Here is a 27,639-nt window from a genome sequence, read left to right as displayed (position 1 = left end):
TTATTGCTGATGGTGCAGAACAGACCAAGGCTGACCAGGCCTTATTCTTGAACTACAGCTCGGTTTTCAACAGAAAAATTTGTGGGAAGTTGAAACTAGAATAATGCAAATGCGGGACAACAGAGGAGGCGTCTGAAAAATGTCCATGTTAACAGAGAACCCAGGACAGGTCGGGCAACCACATTATATAACACAGAAAGGATTTACTGGTGCACCAAAATACAGGGAGGGTTTGACACGACATAACTCAAGCTCCTTGTGTCTTCAACAGGTAGTTCTATATTGCAAGGTTTCAAACATGCTTGGCTTCCAACTGTTCAGTCCAAAGGTAAGGGGCAGGCAGTGGTGGGGATGAAACCCTCAATGTGCTCTTCTAGCCATCAGCATTTCCCGGATGTTATCTTCAGCTTCCTTCACGCTCCGCTCCAGGTACGACTTTCTCTGCTGAAAGGCACAAAAGCAAGAGCAAAGAGTTGTATTCCATCAAGCTCCACTCGGAGTAGACCTGAATCTTAGCTACTCATGTCCATCAACATCAGTGGGCCAACTATCAGACTGAGGCTAGCACTGATTGAACAGAACCCCTAAAAAGAACCATACTGAAAAGGATGGAGGAATTTAGATGTCTTTAAAAGAGGGTTAGAGAAAATTGTGGAGGATAAAGGTATTCTCCTTAGACAAGACAGATACAGTGGTACCTTGGGTTAAGTACTTAATTTGTTCCAGAGGTTCGTACTTAACCTGAAACTGTTCTTAACCTGAAGCACCATTTAGCTAATGGCCTCCTGCTGCCGCTGCACTGCCAGAGTACGATTTCTGTTCTCTTCCTGAAGCAAAGTTCTTAACCTGAAGCACTATTTCTACGTTAGCAGAGTCTGTAACCTGAAGCGTATGTAACCTGAGGTACCACTGTAATGGCTACTAGACACAAGGGCTATTGCTCTGCCTAGAGATGGGGTTTCACCACTTCCTCTTCCTGACAAAGGAAACGAGGGCTGTACCGCTCTGCCCTCATGCCCCCCTTGCTCCAGACAGCAGGGTGCAAGCCTAGCTTTAGGCTCCCCCCTCCTCTTTGCAGGTACTCATGGGCACCTAACTCATGGCAGGTGAGGAACACCTTGTTTTTAAGCCAGGAAAGAGGCAAATGCCAGCACAACCCAAAACAGAGGAATGTTGCTTGCAAAAGTATGTCAGCCATTCCTCTAGGCAGACAAACCTCTGATATCTAGTTTTCAATATGAGTTTTACTCAAGACAGAAGAGCAATATAATTTTCAATCCAATGTTTTATTTAATTTATTTAACCATATGTCAGGAGTGCTCTGATGGTGTTTCCTGCTTGGCAGGGGGTTGGACTCGATGGCCCCTGTGGTCACTTCCAACTCTATGATTCTATGATTCTATGATAATTGAAGACACAGGCTGAACACTTAGTAAATGACCATGTTTCTAAGCTGAATGATTTTCAATACCTTTGTCAGGAAATCCTGACTAACACATCCTTAAAGAGGTATTACAAATGAGTTTTAAAAGGGCCTGGTTGAAACATCCACCAAATATTTCTGCTCTGGGAACTGGGGACAAGGTAGATGGTTTGCACAGATCTATACGCATCACTGCAAACTTCTGTGCTAGCACAGCCAGCGCTGACTCACCACTGTGGGTGCTCTGGTGCAGACTGTGTCATACAGCAGGAGTACTTGGGGCGGGAAAGAGGGGTGACAAGAAAAGAACAGAGCTCAAGCCCCTTTAATTCCTTCTTATTGCTTTCCAAATGAAGGGGAAGTGTTCTTTTATTTAAAAAACAAACAATCCTGGGGGAAAACCAGAGGAACCCCAGAACTCTCTTCCACCCTCATTTCTGCCCTGCCAGCAAGAGTGCAAGGGGGTGCTGGCTAAGGCAGGTAGGACCACCGCTCACCCCCATCGCAAGCCCTTACAACTGCAGCCACAAAACTCAAACCAGTAAGAGGACGCAATATCAAAATAAGCAAAAGGCATGCGCACATTAAAAAGTCTCCACCTGGTGCTGGAAAGATAAATGAGTTGATGCCAGGCAAGCCTCTCTAGGGAGGGCATTTCAAAGACGAGGTGCCACCATGGTGCTTTGCCAGCTCTACTCTCTTGTTTGCCTGCCCTTTCTCTCAAAAAGCCCAAAGACCAGAAAGGTATGTTGACTTTCCAGTAAGATAGAAGGCCTAGTGGGAATGGGGTAGGTGGGTGGGTGGCGGTTAGACTCATACATGGATGAGAGAAAGCAGTGCACATGTAGAACGATTCCCTTTTCATGTGTGGAACTAGTACACTTGTCCCCACAGTCATTGTTAATAACTTTCCAACAAAAAGTGATGCCATTTCCCCAGCAGGCACCCCCCCCCCCCAGAAAAGGGCTCATATATGCCAAGGAACGCTGGAATGGCCGCATCATCGTTCCCATCCAGATTCCCCAGGTGGGATTCAACCTATGCCAGTTATCTCTCTAGTGGCTCTGAAGGCTTGGGCCAGTTAGGTGCCCCAGCTACCAGCTTCCTTCGAGAGTCTGGTATGATTACCAGCTCCAATGTCGGATCACCGCAAAGCAGGAAACACTTTCTAGCTTTATATTATTTGTTTCCACCTGACCACATGGCAGCAATAATAAAAAGTTTACAAACCTATACCATGCAGGTACAGGGCGGTATACAAAATAATAATAATAATAATAATAATAATAATAATAATAATAATAATAATGCAGAAGGCACCAGAAGTGTAGGAAGTGGGAAAGTAGGAAACCTCTTAACTCTCATGAACTGAACAAAGCTTTTCAAATGGCAATCATCATCCATGAGAACAAAGAAAAAAAATTGATTTTTCAGAAGTAAGTGTACAACATTCTGGCTCAACATGCTTATCAGAAGGACAGTGATCTATATTAATGCCACACAGAGAGTGTGCTTGAGTAAGCAAGTTCACCTGGCAACTGTGCATGGGGAGCTAATCATTCCAGGTCTGACAAATATTTCTCTCTAATGAATCAGCACAGTGGGAATGTCTGGCTGCTCTTTGTCCTCTGAGAAATCAAATCAATTGCAAAAAGGTAGCAGAATTTCCAGTGTAACCACCATCTTACCATCCAGAATGGATTTCTCAACCTCCAGCACATTGGCGGAAGAAAAAGCCGCTTGCCTGGTTCGGCCACTGCTGACTCTCCCACATTCTCTGCCAAGGCCTTAATGGTCTATGGCTGAGTCAGCCCTGCACAACTTTTGACCAAACTGAAGATGTCCCAGCCAAGAGCCCCCGATGGGCTCACAACTTGTGCAGGTCCTTAATCGAGCAACCTGCTGTTATCCACCCACCCACCTGGCTTTTGGCTCCCAGCATATCTTCAAAGCAATTTTTCTAGCAAAATCTGTAAATAGCTGCCATTCAAACAGGTATCCAGAAAAGAGATCAAGGCAACAGTCACCCTGCAGGAATTCCACAACCACACAGGAACCCGTGAGTCAGACTCCACAATGACTGACTTATGAAAACTAAGCATACAATTTCCTGATCAGCGTCTGCCTTGCATAGAAGAGAGATTATACAGCTACTTCCTATATGTTGGAATAGGTAGGTGAGTGGCTAGATGAACTCCTGATTCTGGCTCAGGTATAGGATGCAGCATTGAGTTGTTCATAGGGCTATTGCAAATATGAATCAAATTATTACAATCTTGGCAGTTAAGTGCTACATTGGCTCATGGCCAATCCGTCTGACTGAAGCTTTTGCCGCAATATCTCTGAGGATTAGATGTTAAGACACTGTAAGAAATGTGTTCCATTTATTCCCTAAAACTAACTTCCCAGTTTTCGGCAGCCCATGCTAACAAAGGCTGATGGAAGCTGAAACCTCTGAAGGGCAACATATCGGAGAAGGCTGGTTTGTGAAGTCTGCTATCCTTACAGAGCTGGCAATCTGAACAGACTAGCCAGTTTCAGTCACAGGCTCCAAGCAGCAGCAGCAGCAGAATGCTGCTATGTCTGGACCAAAGGGGACAGATAGATCAGCATCCCTGCATCCACAGAGCTAAATGGCAAGGTCAGCTTCCTTTTCTGAAGATGCTCTTCTCAAGCACTGGCATCACATTTTGAAGTGTCAGCCTGTTAGATGCTCATAATCAGATGCCTTCATTCACGAAGGCTTGGAATCCTTGGGTATGATACAATTGCCTTGAATTAAAACCCCTGATGTCAAGTGTCTTGTGACACAGTCTCAAAAAAATGTCTGGCCTGGAGTTTATGAATCTCTAAAGTTAACACTTCTCATTTTTTACATTCTTTTGACACTGTGTGTGAACACTCTTAGGGAAAGTGATAATCATATCTCGAGACACAGCAGGGCACTCTAGCTTCTCTGGAGAGTACTCCTCTCTCCAGCCCCAAGGGCAGGGGGGGAGGTCCTATCCCACAGGGAGGGGTCAGACAGGAGCAATGTGAAGTTACTATGGTTCTACTGAGTTTCTGGAGCTGCCGCCATCACTGGAATGCTTAAAATTGCCCACATAGTTCTCAGCTGAATGGAAAGATGTAACCATCTGAGGGCAACGAAGTCAAATATTTTTAACTATCCTATGATCCGTGAAGTTTAGAAAATTTACAATCTGCTTTTATATCAAAAGATTCTCAATGCAGAGAACAAGCAAGCAAGCAATGATATAATCACACTCCAAGTGAGAAGTCTTGAAGGCTTTGTCTCTTAAACTAATCTAACTGAACTCAAAGGAAGTAAGTGACCCTGTAAACTCATCTAGGAGCAAACAAAATATGCTGTTACACATCCAGATTTAATATATATACCATTCACAGCACTCCTCTATTTAAGGCCAAAGAATCATACCTATCTTCTGTCACCCATCTATAGCAATAGTCCACGTGCCCATTCCTCTCCTTCCAAAGTTACTCAATCCAATATGCCCAGCTTGTTTCATGTACCTCTCTAAAGAAAAGCTGCATCCAGGACAGGGCAAGGTCTCCAAAATTTGAGCAGCATCAGTTCAAAATAAATCAGAGATGAATCCACCTAGATTTCCTCATATTCCAGACTCTGGCCAAGTTGTCTGTGTTACAAGGCATATAAATAAGCAACTTAAGATAGACAGATACTATCAAGTTACTTATTTGTCTAGTAATTTAACTGGAGCATTGAAAATCCATCCAAATAAAAACACTGGATGCAACAGATCACAAACCAAATAAAAATGGAAAACAAATTGTACACCACCACCAGGAGCAAAGAGGACAAGACGAGTCCACCTGCTGTTAACAGGTACATACAGTACACCGGAAGGCCCAACCTCAATGACTGAAAATCACAGGCAACTAGTAATACCCGGTTAAAGGTGGACATAGAAACCCACACAGCACGCTTACGTATCTTTTGCAGTGCAGTGAATTGCCAAAGACTGCTGAGGTGCCAGAATCCTTACAAGGTGGACTGTATTTCCCTACTTGCAACACAGGCGGCTGGCGTGCGTGTCTGGCAACTGAGTACAACATGTAACCTGACCCAGAAGTCTAGCACAGCTTTGAACACCCTCTTGTCATGGACAGTGGAATATAAACAGAAAGAAATCAGATTGTCAACCCCAGTTGGGTGCCAGATAAAGATCAGCAGTGCACTGAGGTCCAGCTCCGAGGGTCTTCTGGTGGTTCCCTCCCTGTGAGAAGTGGGTTACAGGGAACCAGGCAGAGGGCCTTTTCGGTAGTGGCGCCCGCCCTGTGGAATGCCCTCCCACCAGATGTCAAGGAAATAAACAACTATCTGACTTTTAGAAGACATCTGAAGGCAGCCCTGTTTAGGGAAGTTTTTAATGTCTGGGGTTTTATTGCTTTTTTATTTTTATTATTATCATTATCATCATCATCATCATTAATTCTGTTGGTAGCCACCCAGAGTGGCTGGGGAAACCCAGCCAGATGGGTAGGGTATAAATAATAAATTATTATTATTACTACTACTACTACTACACGTGTCACTACTACTGGTTATCCGCCCCCCCCCCCGCCCCCCGCCCTCGGACTACTGCAATGAGTTCCATGTGGGACTATCTTTGAAGGTGACTCAGAAACTACAAGTAATCCAGAATGCGGCAGCTAGACTGTTGTCTGGGAATGACTGCCGACACCAGGGGTCAGCAAATGTTTTCAGCAGGGGGCCGGTCCATTGTCCCTCAAACCTTGTGTGGGGCCGGACTATATTTTGAAAAAAGAAGAACGAATTCCTTTGCCCCACAAATAACCCAAGAGATGCATTTTAATATAAAAACACACATTCTACTCATGTAAAAACATGCTGATTCCCGGACCATCCGCGGGCTGGATTTAGAAGGTGATCGGGCTGGATCCGGGCCCCGGGCCTTAGTTTGCCTATCCATGGCTGAGACCATATAACACCGGTGCTAAAGGATCTACACTGGCTCCAATACATTTCTGAGCACAATTCAATGTGTTGGTGCTGACCTTTAAAGCCCTAAACAGCCTCAGCCCAGTATACCTGAAGGAGCATCTCCACCCCCATTGCTCAGCCCAGAAACTGAGGTCCAGCTCCAAAGGCCTTCTGGCAGTTCCCACACTGCAAGAAGCAAAGCTACAGGGAACCAGGCAGAGGGCCTTCTTGGCAGTGGCAGGCCTTGGCCTAGGGAACACCCTCCCAATCAGATGTCAAGGAGATAAATAACACTGCAACAAGTAACTATGCAACTTTCAGAAGACACCTGAAGGCAGCCCTGTATCAGGAAGTTTTAAATGTTTGATGTTTTTATATGTGTTGGAAGCCATCAAGAGTAGCTGGGGAAACCCAGCCAGATGGGTGGGGCATAAATAAAACAGCAGCAGCAGCTTTAAAAAAAATCAGATACAATTCATGAGGGTTCAAGCTGTATAGACAGCTTGTGAAATTTTGTTTATGATCCTTGTTGAATACTGCTGGCCATTCCCAATGTGGCAAATGAAGAAAATTATTGCATCTCTGCCTATCACAAGTTCTGGAAAAATGCCTTTGAGGATTTCAGGCAGACAAGTGACAAGCTGGAATACAGCTGGGTCTCCCAGTGAAATTAATGTAAACAATGTAATGTAGTGTATAAAAAAATCAACTTGTCTATAAAATGGGCATGCTTTGCCCATCTGTCTGAAATATGGTAGGACTGGTGCATGGATGGTTGGCAGCAGGACACCAGAAAAGATGCCATTTGATGGAAAAGACAAAGGATGCAGGCAGCAGAAGAATGGATGAATGTCTCATCAAAATGGATGGGAAAACCAAAACAAATGAACTAATTCCAAATTACTTATTAAAAGGAAAAGGAAATGAAGCATTAAAATGAAGCAACTAAGCCATTTTCCCCCTTTCACATCTTTATTATCTGGATAATTAAGTCCCACTTGTTCACATGCATAGCTTTATCTTGGTTTTTTGTCTCTTGCTGACACTAGTGAGTGTCTTCTCAACTTTTACAGACTGGCAGGTGTAAACTCAAAGCTGTTGGCTATTAGAAACCATTTCTGACTGTAAAGGAAATCTTACATTTTTCACATATCTGAAAGCAAGGTATCAACTATGGGTCAATAAAGAGCCCAGCCTTCCTGGCAAACAGTTTTATGTGCCCGACAGTTATGTACAATAGACAAGGAAGGGCTCGTCCCATCTATTAACATTTAGCTGCAAGCGAAGTGAAAGGTGTGTAAAAATGAGAGGTGTGGGCCAGGCAGGAAGTTGTGACATCACAGCCACATACCTGAACACTAAGGTGTGTCTAGCTAGGATGAGTCAAAGCTTTGTCAGCTCTGTTCTAAGCAATGCTACACACTAGTCTGTTTAAACATGTCCTGCTCCTCCCAGAAGAGGCAAAAAAAATCTATTATTCTGGTTTTGCATAGCAAACCAAAGTGAGGAAGGAACAGCAAGGAATGTGTAGGGTGGGTCATCATACTTGAGATAAATGCAAATGAAATTAATTCTGTGAGTAGAGATTACTCGTGCAATGACTGTCAAAGTATGGCCTAGAGCAATGTTAAAAGACCTTGAGGGTGAGATATACGACTAGCAAGTGAGGCTCTGTAGAAAAATCACAGATGTACCTGTCCCAAGTGGAGATATCAGATGAGTTACTATCTCACTGCTCTGAAGTCAGGCAGCACAACGCATAAGACACCATCTCTAAAACCCACTATACAAGGTGGGCAAAAAGTGGATAATAAATCCTCTATTTACTGGCAATCCTGATCCAATACATGGAGACCAGGTTTAGGTGCAAAGTGATTTCAGCACAAATTCCAAAACCTATGCTCCAGACAGCCTAATCATCAACAAGGACACAGATACTTGGGAGTAGTTCTGCATTTCAAACATGCATTTTGAGTGGAAGGCACTTAGGACAACCCAGAAACATTCTGTTCAAAATGTCTGAATTTTGAAAACCAAGAAGCAGCAATGCAGATTTGGTGGGGCAGGGGAAGGAGGGTGCAAAAGTGCCAAAATATTGATTTATTTAAAGAGCCAAAATCCTTGATATGGCCTTGGCCTAAACAGCATATATATTTCCAACTGTCAGCTGAGATACACTTTGCAGATGGGAAAGAAGAGGCACTTTGCCGCTGACACTGACCTGAGGGACATCCCTTCTAAAGTGCTCAGAACAGAACAAAGTTGGAAAAGCAGAGGGCAGAAAATCAAGAAATCAGAAAACTCCCATCACTCATTAGGAATATTATCATGATTGTGCAGCTGTGTCAACATTAGACAACCCAGATTAAAATACTGGTGGAAAGAAACAGGGGGAGAGGGGTGTTTTGCTATGGCGGGACTTTGGGAAGAGTCAGTTTTACTTGGCTCTATGGGAGTTGGCTTGTTTTAAAAGCCTTCTCCACTGGAAACTTACAAAAGGATGGAACTCTCACAAAGATAAAATTTATTTTCCAAAAACAGTATGTGGAGACAAAGGTGATTGAGAACGATCTTTTAAATCACCGATTTTGAAAGTAACACACTAAAATGTGCATACATTATTTTCAATTTAACGTATTCATATACTCAAGAAAACTACAGTAGAAAAGAGTGACAGACCAAAATAAAAACAGGTTCAGAAAGTATTTTAGAATGATACTGTAGCCTCTGTACATACAAAAGGTGGCTTTAAAAAGCATGTGCAGGTGAGAGAAACCTGGTTGGGCAATGTATTTGTATTCAGAGCAGAGAGTTTCCTTATAACCCACTCTCAGCCCATAGAGCTATTAGCATTTTGAAGGTATATCTAAATCCCGTGGCCCTTGGCAAGCTCTGCCCCATGGCACATGCCCATTCACCTTGCAACCTCTCCTCCAGTAGCGGCTGGTGGGGCAGGGCGGCTTCCCACCACTGCGGTCACGGGCAGTTTCCAAGAGGAAGAGGTGAGGCAGCTGGGAGGTGTTGGCACCAACCTCTCCATCGCCTCACCTTCCCTCCTGTCAGCAACCTGCCATGACCCCAGCACTGGGAAGCCAGGTAAGCAGCACACCTGGGCATTCCGCTAAAACTCTCCCACACTACTCCCCTTTGCAGCTGGAGCCAAGCAATCTGTCCCTGCTCCAGCAGCCATGCATTCATTGCTTCCCACCACTATGGAGAAAATTATCTGTCAGAATACTGGGACAGCATGGTATCACAGGCTCACCCATGTCCTGCACAGCTTTTCTTAACTTCAGCAGGTCTGGTGGACTGATTAGAATAGCCCTCACTGTACAGTTTCCTTAAAGCATGTTGAATGGGGGGGGGGGTTTGAAGAGATGACAGGATCTTCTACTTGCCAAGGAGTAAAATATTAGTCATCACAGTAACAGGGAGAAGGTAAAAAAAATATGAAGCTATCAAGCAGAATTGTGGAGAGTTCCCTGCTACTTGAAGCATTTTGCCAAAACTAGATGCCTTTCTAAAATGAATGATTAAGTTTAAGCAGTATATCTAAATTTAACAACTGAATAATGAGATGAAACTCTGCACTTATTTGTTAAGGAAGAACCCACTTTAGATCACAAGCCCTCTAAAACCTACCAAGAGATGGCCCCCATAGGCTGGAACAGTATATCCCATTTATCAAGAATGCCAAACAGGCCTTCTCTCTCCCACTGCCCAGCCTCCCCCATCATATGGTAAATATAAATACAGCAAGTCGCAGTAGTAGAGAAATCCACCTTATAGCAGCCTCCCCCTTATTTGTTATTTTTAGCCACTTCGTCTGACAACGCCCAACAACTAAGCAGGCTGAGAATAGTAAGGGGGAGAGAAGGATTATCAAGTACTAACAGTGAAAACACACGGCCATAATCACTTCCTCCACTAAGGAGGAATGGGTGTTTTCCATGTCTTTACAGCATCAGAAAACTTGCTTTTTCTCAAATGCCACACTGAAACACTAAGCACTATCATGTACCACAATGAAATCAAATTATTCTTTCCTGAAATAGTTTCTTCCAGCATTTTTAAGCAAAAAAAGTGGGCTGTTATCATTTTAGGATGCTTCCAAAACAGATCTCGCCCCACCTCCCCTCATGAACACTTAAAATATACTGTATTGGCCCAAATATAAACCACACCTTGTTTTCCAAATTCCAACCATGAAAAGTTAAAGTGCAGCTTAAATTCACAACCTTACAAAAACTGGCTTTTACGATATCGCTGCTAAAACAGACATACGTTAAAATGGAACAGGTGTGAGTGCTTGCGGAATGTGAAGGGAGCGGCTTATATTCGGGAATTGTCTTTTCCCCCCTTGAATTTTAAAGGTGCGGCTCATATTCGGGCCAATATGGTATCAAGAATATTCAATATTGTCAAGGCTGTGGGAGAGGCCCACATCATCAGCAGGAAAAATGCTTTCCACAGCTGCAAGCAGTTCTGAGGAAAGGGCCATGGGTCAGCCATATTCGTATATGGTGAAGGTTCCAGGCTTCGTCTCAGGGACAAAAAACCTCAGGCAGTGGGACCTTGAAAGATGTCTGACCCAAGATCTCAGAGAGCTGCTGCCAGCTGAAGTGGACAATACTGGACAAGAGGTATTAATTCCGTAGGAGTAGCTTCAGGGCTTCATTTGCACGCAGTGCCAAGCCAACTATGACTTAGTGTGAACATGCAAGCATGCTGGTGCAATTAGTAAATCATGGCAGCCTTGCTTCTTCCCCACTTCTGCTGCCACCATGCTATGGAAGCTAAGCCTTGGTTTGGTTTAGCATTACAGCCCAACTCAAGCTCATGGTTTGTCTCCCCCAAGCAAATCACAAGTCAATTTCGTTTAGCTCAGCAAGCTCTCTGGAAGTTCAAAAAGTCAAATACCATTTCCTACCACAAACAGAAGCTTAGCAGAAGCCACAATGTATTGAAGACTCATTATACAAAGCTAACTATAAAACCAGCCAAAAAAAGAGGAAACTTTGTTCAGAATGCTGACCCTGAACCCCAATGCCAACTGTTCTAGCAATGAGGCTGTGGCCATCATCATGGAGAAATGACAGCTGTTATTTCCAAATGCATTTTTGAAAGAGGAACAAATATAGCTCTAATATGTCTGCCATTTTTCCTCTAGGGCATCTGACCTGCACTGGCCGCCAAGGCTGTCCTTAGCTGCCGAGTCAAGCAGACTTTGTCTTTATTTGATGAGACCTGACATTCAGCCCCAAATGTTATTAAAATGTTAGCTTGCTTCATATCATTAACACAGTTGTTCCTGAATGTATCTATTCCCTCCTTTCCATTAAAATAGCTAAAAATAGATGTTCAAAGACTAGGAAATTGCCAGAAGCTCTCTCTCACTACAAGTCCTTTTTTTAAATACTGAACACCAAGAATATATTTGCCATGCCAATATTTTTGCCAAGGAAATGTTAAGGTGAACAACTCACTGATTTGAGTATGATTGAAAGCTCCGAAAGCTGAAACAGTCCTAGGACAAGTTATCCAAAGGGTGTTTGGCATGCCTGCCTTTTCATATTCTTTTCTGCAGTGGATGAGATCTCTGCCCATTCCAGTACCTGCTCCTAGACTGCTGCAGCTTGAGGATATGCAGGCACTACAAATTTGCCCACTGAGAGTGAGATGCTGGTGATCTCCATGTGACCAATTAGGGGGTTAATAAATGAAAACCATAAGCCTCTTGTTCCTCAAATACAACTGTGAGCAATAACTTATTACACACATTAACATGGTTCACATTATCAATTCACAAGCGATGAAGAAACATCACTGTGCAGTTAACCTCTAGCATCACTTCTGTTGAGACAATAAGGGAGCAATCCTTATTGGCATAAAGCAAGCAGGTGTAAGTTAAGTCTGCGTTGGGACAAAAGGAAGTATAAAACAGAAAATTAAAAATGCAATAAATAGCTGCTGTTTTACCAACCCCAAACTTACCTCTAATTCCTTAATTTTCTCTTCTGCTATTTTTTGTTTGTCTAAGAGTTGGCTATGAATTACTCCTTTGGACTGAAGGATAAACCTACAAAGTGTGAAAGAAAGAGAAAAGAATATGGCAGTATATTCAGCATTCATGAGTTGGTGCTGTAAATAACCAAATAAAATCTTAATGAAAAGGACACTGAATTCTACATTGACAGGCTTGTCTTCCATTCAGAGCATAAAGTCAGCTTGTCTTATGAACCTCTACTGGAAAAGGCTTCTGGATATTCTGTACAGCAGGACTGCCAGATGTTGCTGAACTACGTTTTCCATAATCCCTGATGATTATCCAGTGCTCCCTTGCCATTTGTAACACCATGAAAAACAACCGCTCCCTATTTTCCCCTCCAAGATTTTCCTCATAATTAGAGGCATTATGCAAGCCTCACCATGGGTACCCAACAGTCTACACCCTCCAGGCTTGATGCTGGCGATAGTAACCTCCCAAGATTTGCCTCTCTTCTTCTAGCTTCTTTCCTTGGGGATAGACCTTGGGGATAGCATAGAATCATAAAATCACAGGATTGTATCATTAGAAGGGACCCAAGGGTCATCTAGCCAAACCTTCTGCAATGCAGGAATCTCAACCAAAGGATCAATGACAGAAAGTCCACAACCCCCCAATATTCAATTGAATCATTTTTTGCTCTCTAGTACTGGTGCTGCTGCATATTTTGGTGGTTTATGACACTTTACCTTTATTGCTGGTTGTCTTATTGTGATGTCTGTTTTCCATATTTTAATGCTTTTATTTTAACACCATTTTACCAAGAGCTGCCAAGAACAGTGAGCTGACATCCACCGCATTCACACAGTTGAGACTAGAGACACCACCACCCCCTATTTGCGCTGGGGCTGCATTCTTTGCCCCCATGCGTGTCAGTGGAGCATGCATAAGCCCACCCATCCCCAATCCACCTTCTTCCGGGTCCAAAATTACCTGCACCATCAGCAGTCATGCTTCAATTAGTTATGTAATAAACTGATTAGGACAAGATTGTCCTAGGAACCTTGTTGTACAACGCCCTAGAAATGTGATATGACCTGCCAGAAAGGAGAACTATTGCTCAGTTTACTACTGATACACAGACTCTGAAAAGTTGAGCAGACAGGTACATACCTGTCTCTACTGTTGCCACCTTTTCCCACTGATCTTGCTCCTTTACCTTTACAGTGGGGCATGCAGAAATTTGCCAGTTGAAGCTTTCCCCAGCATGAAGACACAGTGATGAGGGGGGGAAATCACCTGTTAAACTTATTGTAAAAGGTATAGGGGCAGGCAGGTTTTTTCCAGGAGGTACCTGTTCTGAAGGTATGGAACGTAATTTGCCTTACATCTAATATTTCCATTAACTTGCCAGGGGGCAGGGCTGGTTTAGAGCTCCAACATATTATATTACTTAAGTAAACAGAAATAACCATACAGCTTCCAAATGGGACTTCTTGCATTGCTAGACACTTAACTAGAGGGTAGATTTATACCATTGTTCAATGTCTTAAAAAATATTGTGGAGCACCTCTATAAAAGTGTTTGAAATAATATGGCATTGACAAAGGAAGAAAGGGCTTGGCTCTGAAACACTACCAGGGCAGAATTAGGGGGAAGGCAAACCTTATGAATATCCATTTATAAAGGGGTTCAATTTACACTTTACAGAACATGCAAAAAAAAAAATTTGAAAATTCAAGGCTAAAGCTGCATTTTAACAAGATGCATCCCAGCATCAAAATAGAATTAATGCATCAAGACTTCCACTTCCTTTCTACCTTCGTTTCCAGCATCCTTTCATGCAAGAAACACCAAACAAAAGCATAGTTTAGCCTTCATAGGCTTGTTGCCTGTGCCAGGGCTTGTGCTGGCACACATCTTCTAACTGTGGTTAAGTGAGCCACAGAGGCCTGTAGGACCACACAGCGCCTTCCCTTGCAGCACTTTGCCTCTAGCCCCTTTCTTTTCTCATGTGAATCCCACATCGCATGCCTTCCATTTTTACATTTATTTCTGTAGTGTGTTAATTCATTAAATGTGTTGATTTATTTAGCATTTAAAAGTATTTAGTATGAAATCAATCCATAATACTCTTACATTTACAATTGTTTCTAATAATATGTATAGTTCAACATTTTCTTGTGTCTTGGTAACACCAGCGCATGATAAAAACACCAAACCTTTCAATAAAAATATGACTGAAGAGGAATAGGTCTCACATGATGTCCCTCTAGTTCAGTATGGTCTATGCTGATGGGCAGCAGATCTCCATGATTGTTACCTGGAGATGGTGGCAATTGGACCTGGGACCTTTTGCATACAAGGCAGATGCTCTGCCATTAAGCTACAGCCCTTTCCCATTGGGGTGTCTATCTTCCTTCACCCTAACTATCTCCCAAACCCTTAACATTCAATAATCTAATGCAGGCATAGGCAAACTCAGCCCTCCAGATGTTTTGGGACTACAATTCCCATCATCCCTGCCCACTAGTCCTGTTAGCTAGGGATGATGGGAGTTGTAGTCCCAAAACATCTGGAGAGCCGAGTTTGCCTATGCCTGATCTAATGGCATACTCCGTTTATTTTCAATGATGACAAACCATTATGCAGATAGCTGTTAAAAGATACCATTTCTCTGTCATCCAATACAACTAAATCTTTACCATAACCAAATAATGTAACTAATCAGTATGACAGTATTTCACCTCCAGTTACAGTTTCACTTTCTTTCAATATAGCTGCCCCGAAGGTTCTTTTAGGAGAGGAACAAAATATGATACATATCAATATTAATTGTCTTAAAACTCCATATTATATTATTTGCTCCCCTCCCCTTTTGATGCAATTATACATTTAATATTTTTTAATAAAAGTTTCCTTTCAAATTTATACTAATAGCTTGTTAAACAAATTGCCATAACCATTTCCTTATGTCTAGTGATACCTCATGTCTCAAATCTTTTTTCCATTTTATTTATAGGTGTTTGCTGAAATATTTTTATCAATGAGCATTCTATATAACTTGCTCAATAGTTTTTGTGTATGAACATTCAACAAAAAACTTTCCAACTGTTATTCTCAGCAACGGCCGTACTTCATCGCTAAACTATAGGCGATTTTTCTTAACTGCAAATATTTTGGGGAGATGAAGGGTTGTTGCATTTCACAACTGGTTGCATAATATTTAAAAATAATCTCATTTTTAACAAGGGTTGAATATTAGATGGATACTAATATTAACCGGGAATAACACTAAAAAGCACTCCTCCTTAAACAAGATTGGAAACTTCAGGCGGTTCCAGGCTCTTGTGGTGGCAACAATTGTCCATGTTGTGATGAGGGAAGAAACCGCAACAGGGCAGCATCCCTAGGAGCTCTCCAAGGTGCTGTTCTGGGTGCTGAACTTGTAAGCTTTGCAATTACCCCTGAGGTGGCAAATACAGTCCAATGTCTCTGTGCAGGCAGAACTTAAATCACCAGCATATATCCTCGCAGTTAGTTGATTTCAAGGTTGCCAAAAACAGTATCTTTCATCCAACGCAAGGCAGCCCACTAACAGGGCCTCCACTGGTAATCAAAAGGCCTGTCAGTTGATAACAGAAGTGACCTTTGTGCTTTTGTTTGATTCTGAATCAGAGGCACAAGTGTGAGATGTGAGAGACCTGGCTTGGAAGCAATACAGTGGGCCAACCACTTACACAATGGTTCAGTTCCAGGGGTCCATGCACAAAGGCAAAATCATGTAAAGCCACGAACCTCTGGAACCACCCCCTGCCCTGAACAACCATCCTTACCTGTCTGGGGCAGACTTTGCCCTCAGCCTTGCTTACTGGGCTCTGGGAAGGTAACACAAGGACCCTGGCACGCTTCCAGAGACCTGAAACAACCTTCCCAGAGCCCAGTAAGTGCTTAAATGGGTTTCCCCCATTTATTTATTTATTTAGCAGTCATGTGCCTAAGGTCATGATTGCATAAGTAGATTACATTTGAGTTGTGGCCTCACTGTGCATATGAAAAGGAGCTAAGTGTTTTAACTGACCATAAGTTGAATGAGTCAGCAGAACTATGTGGCTGCTTGATTAGCTAACGCAATCCAATGTGGTTGAAAGAGCTGGGTATGTTTAGCCCGGAGAAGAACATGATGGTCTTAAAATATCTGAAGGGCTGTCTCACAGAAGATGGAGCAGGCATGTTCTTCACTGTTTCTGTGACAGGACTAGAACCAGTAGGTGGAAGTTGCAAGAAAGAAGGTTTCAATTTAACACTAGGAGAAACATCCTCACACTAAGAGATAATCAACAATGAACCAGACTGCGTCAGGAAGTGGTGGGCTTTCCTTCCTTGGCTGTATTGAAGTAGAGACTGAAAAGCCATCTGTCAGGAATGCTGCGGGTGCATCCTTCATCGCTTTAGAAAAAGAATCCTGCATTGAGCAGGCATTGGAATAATGTCCTCCAAGGTTCCTTCTGTCACTATGATTCTATAACAAGCTCAAAACAACCCCTCTTCAGCACCACACATCCAACTCAATGGTGTAACACTGGAAAAGTGTCAATCACTTCTCCTATCTGTGCAGTCATCTTTCCACAATAGCTGACATTGATGCTGAAATCTTGCATCGCCTGAACTCTGGGAGTGCAGCTTTCTCTCGGTTGAAGTGTAGAGTGTTTGAGGACCAGGACATTCGCAGGGAAACCAAAATGCTTGTTTACAAAGCTGTTGTACTACCAACCTTCCTGTATGCTTGTGAAACATGGAGAACATCCTTTACCAAAGCTGTCATGGACTTTGAAGATATCAAACTCAGGACGAAAGGGAGAAACATGCTAAGAGGAAGGCACATTTGGCAAACCCTCACCATGATCAACTCCTGCCCAGAAACCTATGCCCCCACTGTGGAAGGTCATGTGGGTCCAGAATTGGCCTCCACAGTCACTGACAGACACACTGTTAAGACTGTGTTCATGGAAGACAATCTTATTCAGCTACGAGTGATCACCAAAGAAGAAGTCTATAAGACAACAATGGAAAATATAGATGGCAAGCTACACCTGAAGTCAGTCTCTCCCAAGTCACTTCTTACGTACCAACAAGACTGTTCCCATTGATAGCTATAACTTGATAGCCAATCTGACCTACATTACTGTATATGTGCAGCTGATCCCACCTCTGCCACCAGAATGATGCGAACCCCCCTTCATAGACCCCATATACTCTATAACTAGCACAGTTAGTTTAGTGTTTTTGCATGAGTTGAACAAATAAGAAAGGTTTATAATACAGAACAATGTTGGTAAAACCAATGATTTGTCAGGAGATAAAAGTTCTTTCAGAAAACAGTTAACATTAATAATTATACGAAAATGGATGTTACAAGCCTCTCAAAGGGTAGTAAACACACAGCTTCTTTTAAACTTCAGTTGCTTATTTTCAGTTATTACTCTTCAGTTTGGTGTTACAGCTTTCTAGACTAGTTGGTAAATGCTTAGCTTATTTCACTTCAGTTTCTTAACTTAGTTGTTGCATGGGTGTTACAGCTTAATACTTTGGTTCTTAAACAAGGTGGTACTTTCTGTCAGTCTTCCAACCTTTTATCAATCACAGTTTGAAATACTTCTAGCAGGATAACAGACACAGGGGATCACCACACCCCTCTTAACTGGCTTGGGATTCTTCTCTGTCTAGAAGATCTCTCTCCTCCTGAGGGACCCAAGTAGTCTGTATGCTCCTCACAGCTTCTACTTCTCCTGGCTCAAACTCAGCCCTCCAGTTAACTCCTGTCTGAATACCAGGGGTATGCAACATAAGGCCCGGGGGCCGGGTACGGCCCAATCGCCTTCTCAATCCGGCCCGCGAATGGTCCGGGTATCAGTGTGTTTTTACATAAGTAGAATGTGTCCTTTTATTTAAAATGCATCTCTGGGTTATTTGTGGGACATAGGAATTCGTTCATCCCCCCCCCCCAAATATAGCCCGGCCCACCACATGGTCTGAGGGACGGTGGACCGGCCCATGGCTGAAAAAGGTTGCTGACCCCTGCACTCAACACTGTTTTCCAACCTAAGCTCAGAGACTCCTTTCTCTAGCTGTAGATATTTCCCTCCGGGTGGATGTTAAACACACAGACCAGAACCAACTCCCAACTCCCTCCTGCACTCTCTTAAAGAATCTCTGAATCCTCTCTCAGAAACCACTCCTTTTAATTCCCCCTCAAAGTGCCATCACCCCTCCCTCTAGCTGTCTTGGTAGCCAATCAGGGAGAGGCCCCAGCACTCTGGTGGAATTCTGAGGCTACGAGAATTAGACTCTCTAATTAGACTTAGAGAGTCTAAGAATTAGTTAGAATTAGACTCTGGCCTGACTCAGCTGTCCATCACAATATGCATGGTGGTAATTCATCTAAAACCATCTTCTTCACAATATGCATACATATGCACCAGTCTTTCCCAAACAGATGTTTTAGGCTACATCCCTGCCCACTGCCCACTGAGCTGCAACACAAAACATCTGGAGAGCACAAGATTGGGGAAGGCTGATACATATATACAATGGCTTGAATCCTAAATTAAGTAAACTTGAGAAAGTTCACAGTAATAAAATTTCTTACTCCTGCCTCTACTGCAACTACAACCCACCATAAAGATCTCTTTGGAAAGTCACAGGTGGTTCCTGGACAATGTGGGGTGGAATGCAGGCAGAGGGAAAGATCAGCCTAAATTGGGTGGACCTCCAACTATTTGTTGTCAATTCCTCAGAAGTGTCCAATCCCACATTGTTCAGAAGGATCCACTAACCCTACAGAGAGAATTTTTGAGGGTTAAATGTGGCTGCAGAGAAACAGGCAAAGACAGGAAACTTCCCTTCTGTGAATTTTTAAAAATTCAAGCCAATATCTATATAAAATAATGCATCCAAAATACAAGATTTTAGGCATCCAGCCCTAAAAGTATTGACAAGAACAATACTATTTTTTACAAAGAAAGCTAGCAGTGCATGGTGGGGAATGATGAATTGGTGCATACTATAAGCAACTAGTATCCATTGCTCAGAAGATAGTGCAGGCTTCTGGCATCTTGCCAGTACATTTTAATTCTGTGAGTTCATATTCTTTTGAAAGACTTGTTATGTAGCCTGATACACTCATCCACACCAATGTCTAGTTTTGCTGCTTAAGCTATTTGTGAACTGACGTCAACATTTTACTTTGAGAAGTATGATGAAAGTTCAAAATGCACAGTGGTCCTGTCTGAATCTTTGCAGATGTTTCCCTTTACACCATCTGAGCACACAGATAATTAAAAGAACTTGTCAGAATACTTATATTCCACACATTGCAAAGCTCATGGAATTTCTTATCTTGAGACGTTAAAACTGAAATAAAAAACTTTTTCACTGGAACTGTTCAGTTATGGGGAATCAGTCCTATACAGCGGTACCTTGGGTTACAAACGCTTCAGGTTACATACGCGTCAGGTTACAGACTTCGCTAACCCAGAAATAGTACCTCGGGTTAAGAACTTTGCTTCGGGATGAGAACAGAAATCGTGCTCTGGCGGCGTGGCGGCAGCAGGAGGCCCCATTAGCTAAAGTGGTGCTTCAGGTTAAGAACAGTTTCAGGTTAAGAATGGACCTCCGGAATGAATTAAGTACTTAACCCGAGGTACCACTGTAATCTGTTGTGCACAGGGCAGACTGTAAGACCTGCAGCTAGAATTCCAGTCATGGAACAAGGTTTACACAGGTGCTGCTTAAGCTCCACCTCATTATCTGCACTGCTGCAAGATTAGTCATTGGGTTGCTGTACTGGTGCTCCACGAACACCAAAATGTTGCCACAGGGTAAGTGGGAAAGAGAGCAATGATCACCCCAAAATTCAGGAACACCACCCAGGAAAATTAAACTTGGCACATTTCTAGTTCACTGAAAGGTAGCAACTTGGGGTAGAGAATCCAAAACCCTCTATAAGACTTAAAACAATTTCCCCACATTCTGAAACTCTATCAACTTCATTTTCACCAGACTTCACATCAGGAATTCTCTCCTTTTCCAATATTGCTATTTATTGATTTGCAATAAGATTCTCAACTCTCCAAATCTGAGCATACTTACCATCAAATATATCAAAAAGGGACTCCAAAGGGATAACAGAAGCAGTTTTAAGAAACAAAAACAACCCACTTTTCACCCCAAATGAGAGAAGCAAAATTCCGAGTAATTCTATAATCATCCATTTAAGAGCCTAGCAAAATTGTTTCTATCACCAATTAAGTTACAATTCTCACCCCTAATTTCCACTAGACTATATCCAACTAACTCCAATTAGTAGACCCACTGAAATAAATTGATTAAAGTTTGCCATGTTTATTGATTTCAATGAGTCTACTCTGAGTAGGAGTTAGTTGGCTAGAACTCATTCTTACCTATCAGACAGCTTGCTCTTGCACCTCCCTCCCCACATCCTCACCATTCCCACTACCACCAGTTCCCACTCTGCTGGGTTTAATGAACTACAGGCTCTCTCCAGGAATAGCACTGCACATAAAGCCAGTCTTATCATTATGGCAGGAAAATCGGACACTAAGGTTCCAGTTTGCAACTACACATAACATGGCTATTAGTCTGTTTTCAATGAAGATTTTATGACATCATTACATAAACAACACATTTATAAAGTTTAGAAATAGAGATTACTTAAGATTTCCCTCATCAACATATCTGAAGTTTCCTAACATTCAATTTTCAAGACTGTATTTCAGAGTGTGGCATAAGCACTTCCAATATACAAATGTTTAGCATATTTTTAATGCTGTGAAGAATTAATTCAGAATCTTCAGAACCTAAATCAAAGTTCTCTCTACTCATATCTCATATTTCAGCCACAGAACACTACATGTTAGTGAGAGTCCTTGCGCATCAGAAGCCTACAGCTGAAACTATATCATGTTTACCCTGGCAAGTATATTTTGGCAGATATAACCAGAGTGTCACACCAGTAAATGTTTCCACTCAGTTCTGATTTAAGTTTACCTGAGGCCTAAAATGTTTTCATTCAGTTTGGATTTAGTCTAATCAGGGTTAGGTAAACAGTGGCATTCCCCAACCTGGTTCAGCTGTGAAAATATGGCAAAACAGATTTTCAGAAGTGGTTGGAGCAGTATTAAAAGTACACAAAAGGTTTTCAGGGAGTTACTAGTAGCCAAGTCCTTCTGAAAGGGAACCAGTGAGACATTTACTTACATTCTTCCTACACCTTCATACATTCGGGTTTCATCAGCCAAAGTCATAATCTCTGTATCAGTAAGATGTGCGTGCTTTTTCGTCCTGTTCAGTTGCTCTATTTGCAGATCGGCCAGTTTCACTTTTTGCTGGGTATCAATGACCTTGGCTTGAAGTTCTGTAAAAGCCTGATATGGAAAGCAACAGCATAAATGCAGCTAGAGTTAGTAAAACTATCAATGACTGACTTCACACAGAGTTTCAGTGTAGTTGTAAAGTATACATGCAGTAAACCCAGCATGGATTTCTCAAAAACAGATCATGCTAGACAAATCCCATTTCTTTTTTGACAGAGTTACAAGCTTGGTGGATTATGGGAATGCTATGGATGTAGTGTATCTCTCCTTCAGTAAGGCTTTTGACAAAGTCCCCCATTATTGCAGAAAAGCTAGTAAAATGTGGGCTGGATGAGGTAACTGTTAGGTGGATTTGCAGCTGTTTGACCAAACTCAAAAAGTGCTCACTATTGATTCCTCACCATCCGGGGGGGGGGGTGACAACTGGGGTGCGGCAGGGTTCTGTGTCAGGCCAGTTGTTGTTTCAGTACACTGGTACTGAAAGACTTACATTGGCTCCCAGTACGTTTCCGAGCACAATTCAAAGTGTTGGTGCAGCTGTTTAAAGCCCTAAACAGCCTCGGCCTAGAAGGAGCATCTCCACCCCCATCATTCTGCCTGGACACTGAGATCCAGCGCCAAGGGCCTTCTGGCAGTTCCCTCATTGCAAGAGGCGAGGTTACAGGGAACCAGGAAGAGGGCCTTTTCAGTACTTGCAACCACTCTGTGGAACACCCTCCCATCAGATGTCAAGGAAATAAACAACTATCCAACTTTTAGAAGACATCTGAAGGCAGCCCTGTTTAGGGAAGTTTTTAATGTTTGATGTTTTATTGTGCTTTTAATATTCTGTTGGGAGCAGCCCAGAGTGCCTGGGGAAACCTAGCCTGATGGGCGAGGTATAAATAAATTATTATTATTATTATTGTTATTGTTGTTGTTGTTACCAAGATGATCAAGAGTCTGTAAACCAAGCCTTATGAGGACAGGTTGAGGGAGTTGGGTATGTTCAGCCTGAATAAGAGACTGAGAGGAGATATGTTAGCCATCATCAAATGTCTCAAGGGCTGTCACATGGAAGATGGAGCAAGCTTGTTTTCTCCTGCTCTGGAGGGTAGGACCCGAACTAATGGCTTCAAGTTACAAGAACGGACATTCTGACTAAGCATAAGGAAAAACCTTCTGAAAGTAACAGCTGTTAGACAGTGCAACAGACTCCTTTGGGAGGTGGTGGACTCTCCTTCATTGGAGGTTTTAAGCAGCGGTTGGATGGTCTTCTGACATTGATGCTTTAGTTGGGATATCTGCATTTCAGGGGGTTGGACTAGATGACCCTTGGGGTCTTTTCCAACTTTAAGATCAATGATTCTATGAACCTTTTACTAAGAAGCTGTGTCTACTATCTCCCCAGTTCACCTCTTATATCTCCTGACCAGATTCAGCCAACTATTGAATGGATAAAGAATTTGTCCCTGGCTGCAAGGACTGTCAAGAAAAGGAAGCAAAAGCTTCCAGCAGAGGAGAGGAACCATAAGCAATAATAATAATAATCGCAATTTAAAAATAACAGTAATAATAATACCCCACCCATCTTGACGGGTTGCCCCACTTGTTCCCATCTCTTGAAGATGACTAGGAGCTCAGGAGTGGGAGCATGCATGTGCAACAGGGAATTGTTCTGGTCCCCTCTACTGTCCTATTGAATACCGCTACAGGGAATGCAGTTCTCAACAGAAAAGGGTTCCCCATCACTACAGCCCTTCCAATTTCACTTGCTGCCACCACTGATTTTTTTCCTGCCAACAAAAATACTTATGTGATCTTCCCCAGCCATCAACACCTTTCCACACCTCCCTCTGTCTGCATTTTTGAATAACTTTCCTCTATGGCTTAACAGCATTTATCATCAATCTGGTGTGCTCTATAGTCTGCCTTGTGACAGCAGATACCAGAGCTGCTTCAAAGCATCTGTTCTGGCAGCTATGCTCAGGGGACCAACCACATAGTGCACCACATAGTGTCTACTTGACACTCTATCTGGCATGCTATGGTCTGGCATCACAGGTCAAAATCAGTGGCAAGTACATGCTGTTGAATCACACAGAAAAAGTCTTGGAAAGCACGTATCGGGGTGAGGCCTGAGAAAAGAAATGAAGAATAAGTGACAGAATGAGCAATTGGGGCAATGCAGTGAAGTTTTAAAAACCGGGCATATATAAAGACGGGTGACAGCACAGTGAGATAAAGCAAATGTAAGACAGAATGGATGGATGATGGATGGATGAAGCACATGCTTGTGTGTCTGAGAAAGAAAGGGTGGATAAATTGATTGGTCGATGAATGGGAGAAGCTGGGGAACAGAGAACAGGCAACCACTTTTGGCTTGGGTCCTGCCCACTCCCAGCTCCTTCCAATTCAGGTGTCCAGCTCTGAACCATTTTCCCTTGAGGGAATGTGTCCAACTTCAAAAAAGGCTGCCCACTCATGACTTACAACCTATGGATCAACAGTCAAAAACGTATCAGGTAACAGTATCAAATTAATCAACAGTAATATGATTACACTGAAAGTAAAAATAATTCTCCAAGAACTAAGCAGCTAGGGTATATGGCCTCTGCTACATCATCCCTCTGTAGCATTTCTGTTCCTCTCCAGTAAAACAGCTGGCCTGACTCATTCATTGACATTTGCTTAGCTAGCCAAGCATTCACCAAGCCGCCTCCCTTCATTCAACAAGCAGAGAAAGTTTGTACTACACAGCAACAGTAGGTAGGGAGGAAGCTTAACACCATTTATTGCTGTGGAGGGTAAACTACTACAGAGCTGTTAATTGTTAACTATATGACCTAAGAGTGAAAGTTCTCAGTGAACTGAGGACCTAACACCCTCCCCCACTAAATGCATATTTAATATATCAGTTGCAATAGTAATAGACAGCACAATGGCAATGCTATCAATATATCGTCCAAAACCACTTTGAAGTTCACATAACTGTTTCATAATGTATGACCTGGCAATATTTCACAAATTACAATGTGTGAGAAGGCTGGGCGATATCTGGTTTTCAACATCGCAATGTATCACCAGCAAAACACTGCAATATATCACCAGCTAAACATCACAATGTCTGAAATAAGGATGGAATTATGCAGAGTGAACAGGGTAACGTACTGGCAATGGCTACTATTTAGGGGTCTAAACCAGGTAATTGACGATATTATTAATTACCACACAGCCACTTTCATCAGCAGGAGCCAATATGCATCCAAAATACATCACAATATATCAATATATCACAACAATAAGGATGGAACTAGGCAGAGGCAAACAGGCAACTGCTACTACTTAAGGGTCTAAAACTGATAAATGACAATATTATCAATTGCCACCCAGTCACTTTCATCAGCAGGCAAGCCAAAATGCATCCAAACAGGACTTTTGCCTCTGGGCTTAGCTAGCAAATGTGATGAGTCATAGTGAAGTCAAATAATCGGGGGCTGACAGCAGGCTTGCTGGGCAGCAGAAATGGCGGTGGCCTGGCGGTGGCCGAAACAGTGGTTGCTGCAGTGGTGGGAGGTGGTGGCAGAAGCCACAGCAGCCTATGAGGCCATTTTGCAAAGCTGGCAGGAGGAGGTGACAGAAGCAGTGGCCTGCAAGGCTATGTTATTGCGGCGGCACCCTGGCAGCAGAGGCACAAGCAGTGATGGCATGTGAGGCCTCACAACGGTGATAGCAAGAGCAACAGCAGTCTGTGAGGCCTTTTTGTATTCACAGGAGCAGCGGCACCCTGTGAGGTCGTGTGGTGGCAGCAGCAGTGGCCTGAGAAGCCTCACCGCAATGGAGAGAAGCAGCAGCAATAGCAACAGCATTCTGTAAAACCTCAGAGCATCGGAAGTAGCAAAGGCAGGTGGTGGTAGTGACAAAATCAGCATCGCTACAGCAATCCAGTAGTATCGGCGGCAGTCTGCGAGGCCTCATTGCAGCAGCATAAATAGCAGCAGCCTGCGAGGCTTCTCAGCAGTACTGAGAAGTGGCAGCAGCCTGCGAGGGCTTGCCGGGGCAGGCTGTCCCCTCTTCTGCCACTGCCATCACGAAGCCATGCAGGCCGCCTCTGCAACAACACCTCGCAGGCTGCCACCACTTCTGCAACCACCTCCCACTGCTGATTATTGTGCCACTGTTGCCAGGCTGCTGCCACTTCTACGGCTACCTCCTGTTGCCACAGTGAAGCCTCACAGGCCACCACTGCTTGTGCTGCTGCAGCCGTGAGGACTCGCATGCTGCTACTGCTACCACCTCCCACGGCTGCAGCAAGCTCTTGCAGGCCGTGGCAAGGCCTGGCAGGCTGCTGCCACTTCTGTCACCGCCATGACGAGGCCTGCAAGGTTGCTGCAGTTTTTGCTGCTACCGCCACCAGGCCACCTCGGCTTTTGCCACTGCAAGGCCTTGCAGGCCACTGCTACTTCTGCTGCCACAAGGCCTCAGAGGTTGCTGGCACTTCTGGCACTGCCTCCCACCACCGTGGCAAAGCCACTGCTTATTGTGCCACTGCTGCTTCTGCTGCCACGACATGGCCTCGCAGGCTGCCACTGCTGCTGCCACCGTCTCCCGCCACCACTGTGAGGCTTCACAGACGGCCACTGCTTGTGCCACTGCCATAAGGCATGGAAATTAAAATGGGGCCCCTTTACTTTACTTCTGGTGCGTGACAGAACAGGCCTTACCCTTAACCCTGACATTTTCAGCGTCTGTAATAAATTTATGAACAGGCTGGGACAAAAGTTTAAAAAGAGAGAGAAAGTTTACCTTTCCTCTCCTAATGTGGGGCATGTAATGAAGCTGAGATACAGGGCAGCCAAATTAACTTTTCTCTATGTAGCCTTTATTTTTGAACCTTTTTATAATATTGATGGATGAGGCGTGGCGACGCAATTGGTGGTGGTGGCGGCTATTGGCTTACATGGTCTGAAAAGGAGCTTAGCCAAATTCATGGGAAACAGATCAAACTATTAACAATAACATGAAGAGAAGGATAAAAGGTACCAGACACTTTTTGACCCGAGAAGGGAGCAGGGAGCAGGGATACAAGTCACAGGGTGGATACGTTTATTTGTATTGTTTTGGATCTATGAGGAAACCCCAATAAAAGTATCCAGGGGAGGGGGAGAAAACTATATCAGCCACGATGGTTACATGGTTCAGACCCCCTCCCTGGGGATGAAGGGGGGGGTCTGAGGTCTTCCCGCCTCCACCCGGCTGAGAGGAAAGGGCGCCCGGGGCGAGAAGGGCTCCCCCAAGGCTCTGCCTCAGCCTCTCTCCCCTTGGGGGGGCATGAAGACGGGGACAGAGACTCCTCGTGGGGGGGCCGGCCCTGACTGCAACTCCCACCCTCCCCAGCCAGCCCAGTCAGAGGCCGAGGATGACGGGAGTTGTAGTCCGCGAGGAGCATCCCTCAGAGACCCTCCCGCCCCGAGCTCTGAGAAGGGCGGGAGCGATGAGGAAAATCCCGACAGCCGCGTAGCCCAACAAGGGCTGGCCACCAACGAAGCGGCCTTGCCCGGCTTCGTCCCCGCCCGCCATCAGGTACCTTCTTCAGCTCCAGATCCACGGGCGCCGCCATCTTGCCTGCTCTTCGGGGTTTTTTTCCTATCCCCGAAGACGGGGTTGCGCATGCGCACTGGGGGGCGAGGCGTTGCTCTCCTTGCTTCGCTGCTGCTGCTCGCGCGGATCAGCGCGCGCATGCGTGGTAGAAGGGAGGCGAAAGCGGACTCTGTGCGGGGCTGGGGATTATAGAGCTACTAAATTGTGTACACGTAAATCGCAAAACATGACACGACTGTCCAAAACTGGGTCACTAGGTGGGTAAAAT

At 43.8% G+C, this 27,639-nt stretch overlaps 1 protein-coding gene across 1 annotated transcript; it reads right to left on the bottom strand.

The window, feature by feature from the left end:
- Positions 1 to 183: 183 nt before the first annotated feature.
- PFDN1 (prefoldin subunit 1) lies at positions 184 to 27,500 on the bottom strand. The gene is made up of 4 exons (XM_083519799.1): positions 27,358 to 27,500; positions 21,676 to 21,842; positions 12,405 to 12,489; positions 184 to 444 (listed from the first exon to the last, which is right to left on the bottom strand). The coding sequence occupies exons 1-4, from the start codon at positions 27,388 to 27,390 to the stop codon at positions 361 to 363; spliced, it is 369 nt and encodes a 122-aa protein (XP_083375925.1). The 5' UTR covers positions 27,391 to 27,500; the 3' UTR covers positions 184 to 360.
- Positions 27,501 to 27,639: the final 139 nt, after the last annotated feature.

This window comes from Podarcis liolepis, assembly GCF_965112155.1.
Source record: "Podarcis liolepis genome assembly, chromosome: 8".
NCBI lineage: Eukaryota > Metazoa > Chordata > Lepidosauria > Squamata > Lacertidae > Podarcis > Podarcis liolepis.
Note: the sequence above shows the minus strand (reverse complement) of the source record. Positions and strands in the feature narration are given on the sequence as shown.